The sequence below is a fragment of the Heterodontus francisci genome, chromosome 19 (genome assembly GCF_036365525.1).
Source record: "Heterodontus francisci isolate sHetFra1 chromosome 19, sHetFra1.hap1, whole genome shotgun sequence".
Classification (NCBI taxonomy): domain Eukaryota; kingdom Metazoa; phylum Chordata; class Chondrichthyes; order Heterodontiformes; family Heterodontidae; genus Heterodontus; species Heterodontus francisci.
Window position 1 is genome coordinate 14,118,740 of NC_090389.1, and position 18,483 is coordinate 14,137,222.

Genomic DNA, 18,483 nt, shown 5'->3' on the forward strand with positions numbered 1-18,483 from the left:
ACTTCCCTATTTTTAAACTCTAACCCCCTCTATTACCATTACGGTAATAACTTTCATTTAGGTGTTAAGCTCAGAGGTAAAGGTAATGGAGGACTATTTAGGGTAGCTGCTGTGGGAGAGCCAATGGTACATACAGCAATGGAAGTGGTGGTGATTACGAAGGGAGGAGCAGAGGAAAGTCTGGGGACAGTGGCAGGAGACAAAGTAGCTTGGAGAGTAATGGCATGTGGGGAGAGAAATTGAGGAGGGAATGCTGAGGGCACCAAAACGATCCCATTTAGCAGGATGATAGTCCCGCACAGCACAATGGAGGGTGTCCTCACTGTGAAAGTGAGACCTCTTCTCCACAAGGACTGTGCATGGTCACTCCTACCAATATTGTCATGCACAGATGCATCTGCAACAGGTAGGTTGGTGAGCTCGAGGTCAAGTAGGTTTTTCCCTTATGTTGGTTCCCTCACCACCTGCTGCAGGCCCGGTATGACAGCAATGTTCCTTGAGGACTCGATCAGGTTGGGTGTGTAGTAGCTGCTAAGTCACTCTTGGTGATGAACATTGAAGTCCTACACTCAGAGTACATTCATCAACTGAGGGAGGGCAATGGCTGATAATCAGCAGGAGGTTCCTTGCTCATGTTTGACCTGATGCCATGAGACTTCATGGGATCCAGAGTCAATGTTGATGATTCCCAGGATCACTCCCTCCTGACTATATACCACTGTGCCCCCAGCTCTGGTCTGTCCTGTTGGTGGGACAGGACATGCCTAGAGATGGTACTGGAGAAGTCTTGGATTCTGTATTTATAACAATGCCACGCTGTTGCTTGGCTAGTCTGTGGAACAGCTTTCCCTATTTTGGCACAAGTTCCCACATGTTAATCAGAGGACTTTGCTGGGTTTACTGGGCTGGATATAAGAACATAAGAACTGGGGTCAGGAATAGGTTATATGGCCCTTCGAGCCTGCTCTGCCATTCAATAAGATCATGGCTGATCTTTGACCTCAATTCCATTTTTCTGTTCGATCACGATATCCCTTGAATCCCCTAAAATCTAAGTCCAAAAATCTATCAATCCCAGCCTTGAATATACTCAACGACTGAGCATTCACTGTCCTATGGGTAGAAATATCAAAGATCCACAAGCCTGTGAGTGACGAAGTTCTTCATCTCAGTCGTAAATTGTTGATTCCTTATCCTGAGACTATGCTTCCTTGATCTAGACTCTCCAGCCAGGGGAAACAGCCTTTCACCATCTACCCTGTTATGCCCCCTCAGAATCTAATAAGTTTCAATGAGGTCACCTCTCATTCTTTTAAACTCTTGCGAGTATATGCACAATCCACTCAACCTTTCATCTTGGGACAACCCTCTCATCCCAGGAATCAGGCTTGTGAAACTTTGTTGCACCATCCCCAAGGCAAATATATCCTTCCTTAGATAAGGAGACAAAAACTGTGCACAGTATTTCAGGTGTGGTCTCACCAAGGCCCAGTACAATTGTAGCAAGACTTCCTTACACTTGTACTCCAACCCCTTTTTAATAAAGGCAAACATGCCATTAATCTTCCTAATTGCTTGCTATATCTGCATGCTAACCTTCTGTGCTTCTTCTACGAGGACACCCAAATCTCTCTGAGCATCAACATTTAAAAGTTTCTCACCATTTAAAAAAAATCTGCTTTTTTGTTTTTCTCATAGTATACTCTATCTGCCATCTTATTGCCTAATCACTGAGCCTGGCTATATCCCTATGCAGCCTCTTTGTGACCTCCTCACAGTTTACTGTCCTGCCTAGCCTTGTATCATCAGCAAACTTGGACATATTACTCTTGGTACCTTCCTCTACGTCATTAATAGCTGAGGGCCCAGTGTTGGAATGTGGGTTCCCAATGTTCCCACGTACCTCGTTGTTTGTGGGATCAGCACACGATGAGTTAAAGCAGCTTTCAGTTCTGCTGAACAGGGATGCTTTGAGAAGCAAGCCTAAGGCAGTGCTAAGGGGCTGATGGAATGGAAAGGTCATTCATCCATGCCTTAAGGGTCTGGGACATGTTTGGTCACTGTTTATAGTAAGAAAGAGATGCAAGAGCTTAAGTGGACCATATAACCATAGTAACAATGATTGGGACAGTTTGAGAGGATAGGATGTATCTTCCTGGCTCCATGTATATCTGATGTCTGATTTTGTGTCTTCTGACGTACTGTGGTTTAGTGTTAGCATGCATGGAATATAGAGATCAAAAGGTAAAATTGTAGAAATGTTTTGAGTAAATCACTGTTTGCTGTAGTCATGCTGAAATTATGACGTGTGGATCTGAGAGTTCTTATAGTGAATTGTGAACTCAATAGTAAAGAAACATATAATCGTACTAGAATTGGGTTGTATGATTTGACTTTGTACACATGTTGGATTATATAACATGAACTCATTAAAGACAAAGATCTGATTCTACCATTTTGACAACTGATGTCTGTGTGTTTTGGTATTTAAAGTAACAAAACAAGATAGAACAGGAAAGCAGTCCAACACCCAGCACTGATCCTTGCAGCACCCCACCAATTACAGCCTGCCAACTTGAAAATGCCCCATTTATCCCCACTCTCTGATTTCTGTCTGTTAATCCCCTATCCGTACTATTATATTGCCCCCAATTCCATGAACCCTTATCTTGTGTAAGAACCTTTTGTGTGGCACCTTGTCGAATGCCTTTTGGAAATCCAAATATACTACATCCACTGGTTCCCCTTTATCTACCCTGCTCAATAATTCAATAAATTAGTTAGACATAGTTTCCCTTTCATAAAACCATGATGACTCAGCCTAATCATATGATTTTGTAAGTGCCTTGTTAACACCTCCTTAATCGTAAATTCCAGCATTTTCCCAAAGACAGATGTCAGGCTAACTGCCTTTAGTTCCCTGTTTTCTTTCTCCCTCCTTTCTTAACTAGCGGTCTTACATTTGCTACCTTCCAATCCACTGGGTCTGTTCCAGAATCCAGGAAGTTTTGGATGATCACAGATCCACTAACTCTGCAGCTACATCTTTTAAAACCCGAGCATGTAGGCTGTCAGGCCCAGGGGATTTGTTGGTTTTTAGTCCCATTAGATTTCTCCAGTACTTTCCCTCTACTGATAATTACTTTAAGTTCCTCACTCTCTTTAGACCTTTGTTTCCCCACTAGTTTTAGTATGCTTTTTTTTTGTCTTCTACAGTGAAGACAGATGAAAAGGGCTGCATTTTACCAGATCGGCGTAACTTCACAGATGGCGGCGCCTACTCGTGGGAGTTGCTCCACGGAAGCGCCACGATATTGAACGCGACGGCTCATTTACATGGCCGGGGCAGATGCTGTGGAGGGGAAGGGCACTCCGTCACCGGCAACGGCATCTGGCGCATGCGTGACGCCATTTTTAAAGGGCTTCAAGCCCTTACATGTAATTTGAATTTTTAAAAGAATAGAGATATAGACTCTATTTGAAAAAATTAATTAAAGTTTCAAGCCCCTCTCCCACCTCCCACAATGAACAAACAATTCATTCCTTGCCCTCTCTCCCCCAAAATACAACTTTCGCACCTGACCTCCCACGCCCCCCCCCAAAAGGACACAAACATTAATCTTTACACCTTTCCACCACCCCCAGACCAATTAAAATAGTTTGACCCCGCTCCCCACCCCCCCTTTATACTTTATACTTTAAAGTATAAAGTATTGTACTTTAATATTGGAGTGCACGTTCTGTGCTATGTGGGAACTCCAGGCCACTTCTTGTGTCCCCCCCTGCACTGAGGAACCTACCTGCTCCCCCTTCCCTACCAGTGTTTTGCTTTACATCACTGGTCAGAGATCCGACAGTGTAGGAGCGCCGGCCACCAACCGCAATATTGGGCGGGATTGACGGCGGGACCAGGATCAATTCGATCATTTACATGTATTAACATAATTAAATGGTGGTCCCACGCGGGGGGGAGTCACCACGGGGCCTCACTGCCAGCGGCAATATATGGCGAGGCCTTACCAATGTCGAGCCCGTAGTGGGCCTCTCCTGGAGCCATTTTCCAGGCACCCCCCCACCCTCCCCGGCATCGGGGAGGTCGATAAAATTCGGCCCAAAATATTTGTTTGTGTGTCTTTGTCATGTCCAGATCCGATGCCTAGCTTGATGCCCGATGGTCCGTCTAGGTTTATCCTTATTATATTTCTATTGTCCAAACTACTTGTCAAGTTACTTTCTGTAATTTTACCCTATATTAATGTAAAACTAATAAGTCATATTATGAGGTGCCAATTTTATATTTATTCTTTTTAAAATAGGCACTTTCCTGACTTCAAATCCTGAGAGACCATTCTAGTATTCATTACTTTACCCAGTGCCCACAAATTTTCTCCTTGCTCGTTTTCAGTAACTTGAGTTATATGTCGTTGACCTAGTCAATTTTTTTTCATCTTCAGTTCTTTTAACTGAGCATGTCATTGTCCTGTTGAAATCGTTAGATAGGAGACTGGGAATTTCTTCCTCGCTGAATACCTTTCTTTAAAAAAAACTATCCATTCAGTCATTCAGCTCTTTTCTTGGCATGTTCATTTATTCACTGCTTTTCTCATTTAAAGAGCTAAATTCCATCTTAACTGCACTTTTGCTATTATATATTATTGAAAAAGCATCATTACTTTGCTGGACTTCTCTGCTATATTCCTCTCTGATGTCCTCCATCCATTCCTAATATACTTTTAACCATTCTCAACATTTTCTTATATTCCTTTGTCTCCTCCCTTTTCCCTTAGAATTTATGTGATCTGTTTTTGTCTATTTTAGTTTCACTGTTCATCCATTTTGGAGACTGCTTATTCAAATTACATTTTTTTTCTTTGATATTTGTATTATACTTTAATATTGGAGTGCACGTCCTGTGCTTATGTGGGAACTCCAGGCCACTTCTCGTCTCCTGGATAACCATATGTGCAGGAAGTGTCGTTAGTTGCAGCAGCTTGAGCTCCAGGTTTCAGAACTTGAGCAGCAGCTGGCATCACTGCAGTGCATTTGTGAGGATGAGAGCTACGTGGATAGCATGTTTATAAATGTGGTCATCCCACGGTTTAATAGTATGCAGGAAGAGAGGGAATGGCTAACCACCAGGCAGTCAAAGAGGAACAGGTAGGGAGTGCCGGAGTCCCCTGAGTGCATCTCACTCTCCAACCGGTATTCAGTTCTGAATACTGAGGACAGTGATGGTTCATCTGGGGAGTGCAACCAGAGCCAGGGCCAGGTGGCTCAGATGCACAAAGGGGCACAAGGAAGACTGGAAGAGCGATAGTGATAGGAGATTCGATAGTCAGGGGAACAGACAGGCATTTCTGTGGCCGCAGATGTGAATCCAGGATGGTGTTTTGCCTCCCTTGTGCTAGGGTCAAGGATGACACTGAACAGCTGCAGAGCACCCTTGGGGGGGAAGGTGAACAACCAGCAGTCGTTGTCCACATTGGTACCAATGACATAGGTAGGAAAGAGGGATGTGGTCCTGCAAAAAGAGTTTAGTGAGCTAGGTAAGACCTAGCAAGCAGGACCTCAGAAGTAGTAATCTCCAGATTACTGTCAGTACCACGTGCAAGTGAGTATAGGAATAGAAGGATAGTGAAGATGAATGTATGGCTGGAAAGATGATGCAGGAGGGAGGGATTTAGATTCCTGGGGCACTGGGACCGGTTCAGGAGAAGGTGGGACCTGTCCAGGCTGGACGGATTGTACCTGAACAGAGCTGGGACAAATTTCCTTGTGGGGCAATTTGTTAGTGCTATGGGGGAGGGTTTAAACTAACTTCGCAGGGGTATGGGAGCCAGGAGATCATACAAGAGAGGAACACAAAGGTGCACAGAGAATTAAAAGAGACAGATAACACTAGAGTAGGAAATAGCAAAGTATTCGGTGGGGTCAGAGTAAGAGTGTTAGACAGTAATAGAGAAGGGAGTCGTTCTGTGTTAGATGGGAGTGGACTGAGAAGGACTATGAGGAATGCAAGGACAGGATTACAGTGCATGTGTGTAAACGCACAAAGTCTAGTGATTAAGGTTGGTGAACTACAAGCACAAATAGCAGTATGGGATTATGATGTAGTGGCAATAACGGAAATGTGGTTTAAAAATGGCAAAAATTGGGCGCTTAATGTACAAGGATCTAAAGTGTTCAGAAAAGATCGAGAAGAAAAAAAGATAGGTTGAGTAGCAGTGCTGATTAAGGAAGACATTGCAGTGCTGAAAAGGAAAGATGTCCTTGAAGGGGCAAGGATAGAATCCATTTGGTTAGAGTTGAGGAGCAAAAAGCATATGATCACGCTACTAGGGGTATTCTATAGGCCTCCAAATAGTGACAGAGATAGAGGGTAAAATCTGCAGGGAAATCACAGAGATGTGCAAGAACTATAGAGCGGTGATGTTGGGGGACTTTAATTATCCAAATATCAATTGGGATAATTAGAGAATAAAGGATAAGGAGGGGGAGGAATTCCTCAGATGTTTTCAGGAGGAATTCCTTGATTAATATGTTCTCAGCCCAACTAGAAAAGAGGCATTGCTGGATCTGGTGCTGGGAAATGAGGTGGGACAAGTGGACCAAGTGTCTGTAGGAGAAGCACTTGGATAAGTGTGATCATTGTATCATAAGATTAGAGTGGAACCACAGACTGGCAGGAAGAGCTGTATTGGAACAATGGCTTATATTTAAGGAAGAGATGCTTAAGGTACAGGCTAGGAACATTATAACAAGGGTGAAATGTAGAGGAACCAAGAACAGGGCTCCTTGGTTGCCGAGGGATTTAGAGATGATGATGCAACAAAAAAGAGGGTCTATGATGCATGTCAGGTGAACTCATCAAGTGAGAACCAGACCATATACTTTAAGGTGAGAGAGGAGGTGAAGAGGAAAATAAGACTGGCAAAGAGAGAATATGAAAATAGAATGACAGTCAACATAAATGGGAACCTGAAGATCTTCTACTGGCATGTAAATAGTAAGCGAGTAGTAAGAGGAGGAGTGGGGCCTATTAGGGACAGAGAGGGTAATATATGCTTAGCAGCACAGAGCAAGGCTAATATACATAATGAGTACTTTGTATCGGTGTTCACAAAGGAAATGGACGCTGACAAAATATAGGTAGAAGTAGAGAGAGTAGAGGCAATGTATAGGATAAAAATTGAGAGGAAGGAGGGATGATAAGCCACCTGGTCTGGATGGCTTGCTACAGGAAGTGGCGATGGAGATAGAGGAAGGGCTTGCCAAAATCTTCCAATCTTCCCTGGATATGGGGAGGTGCCAGAAGATTGGAGAGTGGCAAATGTGACAGACACCCTTATTCAAAATAGGGTGTAAGGACACTCCTAACAACTACAGGCTAGTTAGTTTAACATCAGTGGTGGGTAAGGTTTTAGAAACAATAATCAGGAAAAATATCAATGGTTCGAGTTAATGATAGCCAGCATGGATTTGCAAAAGGCAGATCATGCTTGAGGTGCTGTAGCCTGCAGGGCAATGGACTGGGTGCTAGAAGGTGGGATTAGATTGGGCAGCTAGTTTTTTCAGCCAGCACGGACACGACAGGTTGAATGGCCTCCTTCTGTGCCGTAATTGTTCTATGGTTCTAAATCGAATTGAATTCTTTGATGAAGTAACAGAGAAGGTTGATGAAGGGAATGCGGCAGATGTTGTTTATATAGATTTTAAGAAAGCATTTGATAAGGTACCATATAAAAGGCTGGTTAACAAAATTGAGACTTATGAAATAGGAGGGTCAGTGTCTAATTGGATAAAAAAATTGGCTTAAGGACAGAAAACAACGAGTCGTAGTAAATGGTTGCTTTTCAGACAGGAGGATGGTGGACAGTGCTGGGACCGCTGCTTTTTTTGCTGTATATAAATGACTTGGATCTTGGAATACAGAATCTCAAAATTTGCTGACAACATCAAACTTGGAGGTGTGGCAAACAGTGAGGATAATATGAACCGCCTGCAACAGGACATAGGTTAGCAGAATGGGCAGACAGGTGGCAGATGGAATTTAATACTGACAATTGTGAGGGGATGCATTTTGGCAGAAGGAATAGGGAGAGGCAATATATACGTAATGGCATATTTGTAAAGAGTGTGCAGGAACAGAGGGACCTGGAGGTGCATGTGTATTGATCTTTGAAGGTGGCAGGACATACAGAGAGAGTGGTTAGTAAAGCATATGGGATCTTGGGCTTTATAAATAGAGGCATTGAGTACAAAAACAGGGAAATTATGCTGAACCTTTATAAAACACTGTTTAAGCCCCAGCTGGAGTATGGTGTCCAGTTCTGATCACTGTATTTTAGGAACGCTGTGAGGGCACTGAGAAGATTTACCAGAATGGTTACTGTGATGGGGGATTTTAGTTACAAGGTTAGGTTGGCCAAGCTGGGTTTGTTCTTAGAATAAAGGAGATTGAGGGGAGATTTAATAGAAGTGTGCATAATTATGGCAGGCTTAGATAAGTTAGACAAGGACAAACGGTTCCCATTAACAAATGGTACAAGGACTAGGGGCACAGATTGAAAGTTTTGGGCAACAGATGCAGGGGGAATATGAGGAAGCGCTTTTTTACGCAGTGGGTGGTAATGACCTGCAACCCGCTGCCCACGAGGGTGGTGGAAGCAGAGATGATGAATGACTTCAAAAGGAAGTTGGAGGGCCACCTGAGAGAAATAGACTTGCAGGGTTACAGGGACCGAACAGGGGAGTGCGATTGACTGCATAGCTCCCTGTAGAGCCGAATGGCCTCTTTCTATGCCATAAATGACTGTTTGGCCGGACTTTAACCGCTCCCCCCCCCCACCCCACAATGAGCAGTTTGGTGGCGGGATGGGAGGCATAAAATTGAGTGGGAGGTGGAGAGGGTGGCCGTTTCCTACCCCATCCCGCCCCTGTTGCCAATTTACACGGGGCAGAAACAGGCCAACTGCCCCAGGCCAATCAAGGCCCTTAAGTTGCCAATGAACTGGCACTTAAGGGCCTCCGCCTGCTGCCATAGCTATTTTACCCTGGGCTGGGGTGGCCCTTCCGATCGGGCACCCTGTGCCCTATGGAGGGCCGCCCCGGAAGCCCCAACTGCCCCCACCGCACAACACACTCCCCCGTCCCCCTAACTGACCCCTCTTGCTTCGCCAGGGCTCAACAAATTGTCCCCTGCAAGGCCCTTAAAATATGCCTTTTTTCCAGGGCCGTCTTTTATTTTCCGATGGCTGGGTGCAGTCCCAGCAGTGGCCACTACTCCTGATGGCGCTGCTGGGACTAAGAGCTGCTGGCTCGCTGATTGGCCAGCAGCTTCTTTAGGCAGGATTTCCTGCCTCAAGGAGGTGAAAGTCCTGCCCAACACTAATTAAGGGCCGGGGGAGCGTAAAATGCGGTCTGGATCCCCAGGCCCGGCGGAGGCGGGCTCACCACCGACACCGGCCAGTGGACGGAGCCCCCCGCCCAATGAAAAATTCCGGCCTATGACTTTATTATAGTTCTTGTTTATTGTGTATATCTACAACTTTCAAAAATGGGTCAACAGTTCTCCTGCTCTAACACAAGTAGTTAAAATCAACACAAAACGTAACTGAAAACAGAAAAAGTTGGAAATTCTTAGCAGGTCAAGCAGTATCTGTGGGGAAACAGAGGTCAGTCAGTTAATGTTTCAAGTCCAAGACCCTTCAAGACTGGAAGATATTATAGATAAGCAGCATTTAGAAACAAACAGAACATCAGAAATGAAGAAAGGGGAAAGGAAGGAAAGAAACACGCTCAGGAAAAGAAATGGTATGATGTGATGTGCTTGGGAGGAGGAATAGGTGACATGATATTAGCAGGAGACAAAAGGAAGCATAATGAGTGGAATAAAAATCACATACACGACACACAGAGTGTGCAGCTATCTAAAGGGGGATAAGTAGAAAGGGAAGCATGAAAACTGGAAAGATAGAAGTCTCCAGTAGCCCAGAAGCCTTGTGCAAGAACAAAAATTGGGTGAACACGAAGGATGTAGATCACCCTGTGAGCAGTATTTTGACAGTGACTTACAGTATCTGCAGTCTGACAGAATGCTCATGCTGCTGAAAGAAATTTTTTTAATGTAGTTGCTAATTTTTTTGATTGATCCAAATTTCCCAATCAAAGGCACTTTACTACTTGTTTTACAGTCTCTCAGCAAATCTTGATTTGGTTGCCTGGAAATTTCAGTCAATCAGGATTTACTTAGAGAATATGAAGAAAATGTTAAGTGCTATTTAATTGGTTTAAATGGAGCCAATCAGGTTTTTTGTGACAACATTCATGTTTCAAAGCTTTTATGTATATTTATTAGGAGATCTCATATGGTTTTACCCATTGGAGTCAGACGTTACAGTGCTGCAAAGCGCAGTGGATGCATATGGCCATGAGAGGATTTAGATTGAGGTTTGAGAGGGATGTGCTCACGTTGAGATAACAATTGTGCATTATATTATATAAAACTATTGTCCTGGATTATGCTGTCAGTGGCAAAGGAACGGTGTTCACCTTTTTTCCTGCTGATAGCTGCCCACAGTTTCTGTGAGCTTCTCAGTGCGTTTCCTCTAATCTGGCATTTGTCCTAGCGTGGTGGCCTCTACAGGGGATCTGTGGTCAGGGCAAGAAACAGTGAGGCTGTTCAACCAATCAGATTGAGAATTCCTCAGTGAGTCATGCAGAGTCTAAACTGAGAATATAAGGGAAGAAATATAAATTAAATTTAAATTTACACAAAGTGAAATAAAGATTGGAATTAAGGGAGAGAGATAAAAGATACAGACAGGAAAGGTTAGGAAATGTTTTTATTTATTTCACTTACTCCTGAATGCACCAGCTGTAACTATTTCAGCTATTTTTAGTGTTGAATTAATCAGGCAAATACAGCAAGTTCATGCTGTTATAATCATTTCAGTGCTGAGACGACTGGCAAGGACTGCAACAGCCCACCTGAGGAGGAGTGGGATATCTCTGACAACAACTTCCAGATTTCTGCATTTAATTGTGCACTTGTGGATGCTAGAAGTTGTTGTCCAATTTACCCTGTAGTAATGGAGAGCGCTGATAGTCTCACGATTGTTATTACTGCAAAATCTGGGCCAGTGTATCTGCACTATTTGTTTTATCAAAATAAATTCAGAGTTGAACAGTCATGGTTTACTTTTTCATCTTTTAATACCTGAAGTAACTTTGCAATTACAGTTAAGAGTATTTACCTTTCCTAATATTGGCTTACCTGGCCTTTAGTGCTGTCAGACCTGGGTCCTTTTCAATAATCATTTTGAGTGGGGAGTAACAGCAAGTCTTGGTGCATTCAGTGATGTCAACTTTACTGTCAATCATTTAAGAACAAAACAAGTCTGTTTATGCATCTTTTTGACCAACAAAATGTCTTTATTAGACTCAAAGATGATACCCTTATTTCTATGAAATTTATTTACTTTTATACAGCACTTTATCACATCTCAGGATGTCCCAAGATGCTTCACATAACAACAAATTATTTTGAAGTGCAGTCACTCTTGTAGGTGAGCATGGCAGCAGTCATGCACACGCATGGTTCCAGCAACAGTAATGAGATGAATAATAAGTTAATCTATTTCTGGTGGCTTTCAGAGAACGTCTTGGCCATGACACTGGGAGAACTCCCAGCTCCTCTCGAATAGTGTAATGTGATCTTTAATTTCCGCCTGAACTAGCAAGTTTAACTTCTTATACAAAAAAATGGCACCTCTGATAATGCCACCGTTCCCAGTACTGCACTGAACTATTATTCCAGATCATGTGTCAAAATCTTGGTTTGGGGTTAAATCCACAATCTTCTGCCAAGATTGCCACCAACATAGTTGATGTTGGTGTTTGGTAGGTCGTGATTCTCCGTTTTTGTTGCTACTTGCTTGTTACTACATTCAGATCTCCTCAGTTATGATTTGTTATTTTGGAAATCAGCACTTCAGCCAACAGGTGGTATTGTGACAGATATTTTGCACATGCAAATTTGAAGAATGAGATTTCACCCCCTAAGATTTTATAACTAGGTTTAATGGCTTGTACATTGATTATTTTTAAACGTTATTGTGGCTGAGTATTATATATATTTTTAATGACTGGTTTGTATATGTTGTGTGACATTGAGGCCCCAGTCATTAAATAGCAATTGTATTGAAAGGTTTCGCCACACTGTACCCTTTGTTCACAAAGCTGATGAATTCTGCAACACTTTGCATTCCTTTGAATTACATGGAAGCTAACCAGTGACAGCTATTAAATAAACCTTTTTCTGTGCTTTTATAATGTTTGAATTTTAAGTTGCAGCTCATACACCTTTCATTCATTTTGTGTTGTACCACACAGGGATCACTTTTTCATATTTTTGGGTCCTCCTGGGTTGCACTTGCATCTCGATCATGTTTTACATTTTATTATTTCAGTGCATCAATTCTGATCCATTCCAGGACCTGTAAAGTAAAAAGAAACAAATTCAAAATCGGAGTATGGGAGTCAGGGCAGGGTAATATAAAAGCGAAAGGTAGTGGCTCATAGCATCTGGATATTGGAGCTAAATGATATATCTATGGTTATATTGCAACTTTTGATATAAAACTCTTCATTCGTACTTCATTGTGTTTTTTACCCAAGGTTTACCACCCCCTTCTCTATGGCTTCCAAAATTCTAAGAGTTTCTTTAGAAGTCAATGCAGTCTTCTCACTTAAAATAGTAGTAGCTACAATTTGCCCAGATAGAGATCCACTAAGACAACTGTATTTTTTTGACTGACAGCCTGTTTTTATTTCTTCTACAGGATGGTTCAGAGGGTTTGCAACCAAAAAGCCTACAGTCAAGGTAAGCAATAGATAGCTTTCCATTTCAAGAGTGAGAATTCTTGAGCTAAATTCAAACCTGGTGATGGATCCGTGCTAGAGTTATGAATTGCATTAGTTTTCTATCAGCTGTGCCATTTTTTAGAAGCTGGGTAATGTCATCTGTGATGAAGAACATTCTCTGTTTCACATCAGTTCACTTCAATTTTTTTTGCCTTTATATTAATGCACAGTGAAATTTACTTTTAATCATCGTTTGCAGCGATCAGTCATTTGTGGTAATTCATCTGCAATTGATATATAAATCTATATGGTTTCATTCATTTATAATGATTAGTGGGATTCAGTTGTATTGACCAGATTAGTGGCACCATGACTCTATTAGTGTATTTTTTTTAGCATGGGATAGAATATCCTATGAATGAGCTATGAAATTCTTTACAGTATTGAAAGAACAGACTAAACAGAGGTGTAGTAAATTGGCTAAATTGAAATGAAACTCCAAATTGCCTGCAGCCTTGGTCCTTATGCCCTGCCTCTCCCTACCAGCCATATCAATGGTGAATCATCAGAGACATATGTTTTTGTCATCCACTGAGCTGGCATGTGTGTTGAATAAGTAGTTGTTGCATTAAAATAATTTGATGTACTGAAATACATTCCTGATTTGTATTACTCAACTCCCTGCTAGGTGGTGTATTAACCTAACAAAACCAACAGAAGAAAAGGATTTATTATCTCTTAAGCAGCAGGTTGGAAAAAAAACACACACATCTTTTAATTCAGCTAGTATTTCATATGGTATAGGCATAGTAAATTGCATGTTATTCACAAAGGAGCTCACTTTGAAGAAATTCCAGCTTTAGCGCTGATGGCTGGCTGTACAGCTAGAACACTGGCATTTATCCGACAAGGGAGAAAATTGCCCCAGTATATCCACAAAAAGCAAGATAAATCCAATCTGGCCAATCACTGTCCCAGCAGCCTATTGTCAATCACCAGCAGATTGATGCAGGGTGTCGTTAATCCTGCTATCAAGCAGAATGTATTTACCAATAATCTGCTCAGAGCTCAGTTTGGGTTCCGCCAGGAGGACTCGGCTCCTGACTTCATTATAGCCTTGGTCCAAAAATGGACAGAAGACCTGAATTTCAGAGGTGAGGTGAGAGTGACTGCCTTTGACATTAAGGCAGCATTTGACTGAATGTGCATCAAGGAGCCTAAGCGAAATTGAAGTCAATGGGAATCAGGGGAAAACTCTCCACTGGCTGCAGTAATAACTAGCACAAAGGAAGATAGTTGTGGTTGTTGGAGACCAATCAGCTCAGCTCCAGGATATTGTTGCAGAGGTTCCTCGGGATAGTCTCCTAGTCCCAACCCTCTTTAGGAGCTTCATCAATGACCTTCCTCCATCATAATGTCAGAAGTGGGATGTTCACTGATTTCAGTGTTTAGTTTTATTTGCAAATCCATAGATACTGAAGCAATTTGTGCCCGCATGTAGCAAGACATGAACAACATTTAGGCTTGTGCTGAGAAGTGACGAGTAACATTCATGCTACACAAGTGCCAGGCAATGATCATCTCCAACAAGAGAGAGTCTTACCACCTTCCCTTCATATTCAACAGCATCACTGAATCCTCCACCTTCAACATTGTGGGGGCCACTATTGACCAGAAATCTAACTGGACCAGCCACATACATACTGTGGCTACAAGAACAGGTGAAAGGCTGGATATTTGTGCTGAATGACTCACCTTCTGACTCCCCAAAGCATTTCAACATCTTAAAGGCACGTCAAGACTGTGTTGGAATGTTCTCCACTTGCCTGGATGTGTCCAGCTCCAACAACACTCATCAAGGCTTCTCCAACAGCACCTCCCAAACCCACAACCTCTTTCGTCTAGAAGGACAAGGGCAGTATGCACATGGGAATACCACCATCTGCCAGTTCCCTGGCAAGTCACACACCATCCTGACTTGGAAATATATTGCTGTTCCTTCATCGTCGCTGGATCCAAACCTTGGAACTCCCTACCTAATAACACTGTGGGAGTACCTACACTACACACACTGCAGCAGTTCCACAAGGCAGCTGGTCACCTCCTTCTCAAGGGCAGTGAGAGATGGGTAATAAATGCTGGGTTTCCTGGGATGCCCACATGTGCTATGGAATATTCATGTGCAAGAGTGAAGAGAAGAATATGGAAAAGAATCACGAGGCTGATTACTAGTATTAGAGGTTTAAATTATGGAGAAAGACCGGAGAAACTTGGGTTTTTCAGCCTCAAAACGAAGTATCCACAAGATGATCTTACAGTGATGTATAACATCATAAATGGTATAATATAGCTTAATGCAGGATAGTATATATTAAAATTGTGGAGTGGGACACAGGGACATGGATTCAAATTCATATAAGGTGACTTTAGGATTAATGCCAGGAAGTTGTTCTTCACAACCACAGTGATCTATATTTGGAATGGACTTCCCAGTAGAGTAGGGGAGGTAAAAACTGGACTTGAGAAATAATTAGACTCAGTAATGGTGTTCTCAATTAATTAAATTGGGGTGAATGGTCTTCCTCATCTGTAAGTATCTTGTGATCTTTTATTCAATCAGCATCTGTAAGAAAATATCACAAGTTAATATTAACTTGTTTGTTCTCTTTCCAGATGTTGGCAGACCTGCAGTGTACTTTTAGCATTTTCTTTAATCGGCATTTTGTGCATTACATTTTTCACTTTCTGGTAGCCTGCGCTTCCTGATAAAAAGTCTGCATGCTAATTTAACCTTGAAATTAGAACAGATTCTCATGAACTTGTCCCAAAGAGCACTAAAATAACTGAAAATTAACTTATGTGACGCACTATAGCCTATTTTGCGGAAACATGTGTCTGCCATTTTCCACCTTGTTGTCAAGTGAGATGGCACTGAAAATACCGTTGGTGGACCATCCATTCACAATTCATTCATAATAAATGCATCAACAGGCTTACTCACCAGAGATGAACCAATATGGATTGTTGACACTGTTGTTTTATTTTTTATTATTTATGGCCATCATCTTTTAGTTCTTGATAAGTTTCATAATGTACTTCCATGCTCGCTAATCATGGGCAAGTGAAACAAAATTAGACTTTGGTTGTTGTGACAGGACGAATAATGACATTGACTCAGCAATATGGTTGTTTGGAGGATTGATGGCTGAATTTGAGCATCATCGAGGATTGTTCAGCCTGTAGGTTCTGCTGCAGGATTACTTTAATTTAAATGGAATCTTTAGAATATGGGACCCTTGGGGATTAGTACCAGCTGGCCAGCCAGTCAGATCACAATAACCTAAACTTACTCATACAATTTAAAACCAGTATTGAAGAGCAAATGTGTGAAAATTATCAAAATATCATTGCTATTCTGATATGTAGTGTGAATTCAATGGTAGCAGAATAGTGCCACAAACTATAATAGATAATAGGCTTTTGATACTTTAAATGACAGGTTTTGTTAAGAATACAGATATGTAGCCTAAAAGAACAGAGAGGAGGAGGGCCATATTTAATGGGCTACACTATCTGCAAGTTAGTGAATTTTCCTGCTGTGTGGAGAGAAAAACAAAGCCATACAATGGACCCACACGCACTGCTGTCATTTATTCTTGCAACAAGAGAATGAGTGAGTAAATGTTGTTGGAAAGCTGCGGTAACCATCATGTTCGAGATAAATCTATTGCCACAGTAAGCTGAGACCAATTTTATAATTTAAGGAAAGCTGGGATAGTCACACCTCTAAGTGTATTCTCTGAATCTTGCTTGCAACAAGAAACAGTAGTGTTCTTGGGGCACTCTGGATTAAGCACTTGGGCATATTAGGAGATCATAATGGCCTGCTCAGTGGGCATGTGCCTAAACTACTTCAGATATCCATCAAAGCTGTCAGGGCTTTCTGTGCATGAACATGTATGCCAATATTGTGTCCTAGTAAAAGACCCAATTTATCCCTTTAATCATGGATCTGATTAAAACCTTGGTTTACTGCTCGAATCTATGTCTTTGAACAATCTTATCCCTTTATTATGGATTTTAATAAACACACCATCTCTCTCTCTTCCCTTCCAGATGTTCAGCAAGTTCTTGGATGTCAAAATCTCGCCACAAATCTCCGTTAATAAAATTTAGAATTTTGAATTATAGTATCCTAGAATCATAGCACAGAAGCAGGCTATACAGCATAGAAGGAGGCTATTCGGCCTTTCAGGCCTGTACCGGCTCTTTCTGCATAGCCCTGCAAATTTTTACCCTTCAAGTATTTATCCAATCTCCTTTTGAAAGTTATTATTGAATCTGCTTCCACCCCCGCTTCAAGCATTGCCTTCCAGAAAAGTTTTTTCTTCATGTCATGGCCTGGTAGACAGGCCAACCAGGGGCAATGCCACATTGGATTTGGTACTGGGTAATGAACCCGGCCAGGTGTTAGATTTAGATGTAGGTGAGCACTTTGGTGATAGTGATCACAATTCGGTTAGGTTTACCTTAGCGATGGGCAGGGACAGGTATATACCGCAGGGCAAAAATTATAGCTGGGGGAAAGGAAATTATGATGCGATTAGGCAAGATTTAGGATGCGTAGGATGGGGAAGGAAACTGCAGGGGATGGGAACAATCGAAATGTGGAGCTTATTCAAGGAGCAGCTACTGCGTGTCCTTGATAAGTATGTACCTGTGAGGCAGGGAGGAAGTTGTCGAGCGAGGGAGCCGTGGTTTACTAAAGAAGTTGAAGCGCTTGTCAAGAGGAAGAAGAAGGCTTATGTTAGGATGAGACGTGAAGGCTCAGTTAGGGCGCTTGAGAGTTACAAGCTAGCCAGGAAGGATCTAAAGGGAGAGCTAAGAAGAGCAAGGAGAGGACACGATAAGTCATTTGCGGATAGGATCAGGGAAAACCCTAAGGTTTTCTATAGGTATATCAGGAATAAAAGAATGATTAGAGTTAGATTAGGGCCAATCAAGGATAGTAGTGGGAAGTTGTGTGTGGAATCAGAGGAGATAAGGGAAGCGTTAAATGAATATTTTTCGTCAGTATTTACAGCAGAGAAAGAAAATGTTGTCGAGGAGAATACTGAGATTCAGACTACTAGGCTAGATGGGATTGAGGTTCACAAGGAGGAGGTGTTATCAATTTTGGAAAGTGTGAAAATAGATAAGTCCCCTGGGCCAGATGGGATTTATCCTAGGATTCTCTGGGAAGCTAGGGAGGAGATTGCAGAGCCTTTGTCCTTGATCTTTATGTCGTCATTGTCGACAGGAATAGTGCCGGAAGACTGGAGGATAGCAAATGTTGTCCCCTTGTTCAAGAAGGGGAGTAGAGATAGCCCTGGTAATTATAAACCTGTGAGCCTTACTTCGGTTGTGGGTAAAATGTTGGAAAAGGTTATAAGAGACAGGATTTATAATCATCTTGAAAAGAATAAGTTCATTAGCGATAGTCAGCACGGTTTTGTGACGGGTAGGTCGTGCCTCACAAACCTTATTGAGTTTTTTGAGAAGGTGACCAAACAGGTGGATGAGGGTAAAGCAGTGGATGTGGTGTATATGGATTTCAGTAAGGCGTTTGATAAGGTTCCC

At 42.2% G+C, this 18,483-nt stretch overlaps 1 protein-coding gene across 1 annotated transcript in view; it reads left to right on the forward strand.

The window, feature by feature from the left end:
* The window catches only part of dock3 (dedicator of cytokinesis 3), a 1,369,418-nt gene that overhangs the window by 308,610 nt on the left and 1,042,325 nt on the right, over positions 1-18,483 (forward strand). Inside the window, exon 3 of the mRNA XM_068052296.1 lies at positions 12,843-12,883. Coding sequence (XP_067908397.1) covers positions 12,843-12,883 — 41 coding nt within the window. The remainder of the gene's footprint in view (positions 1-12,842; positions 12,884-18,483) is intronic.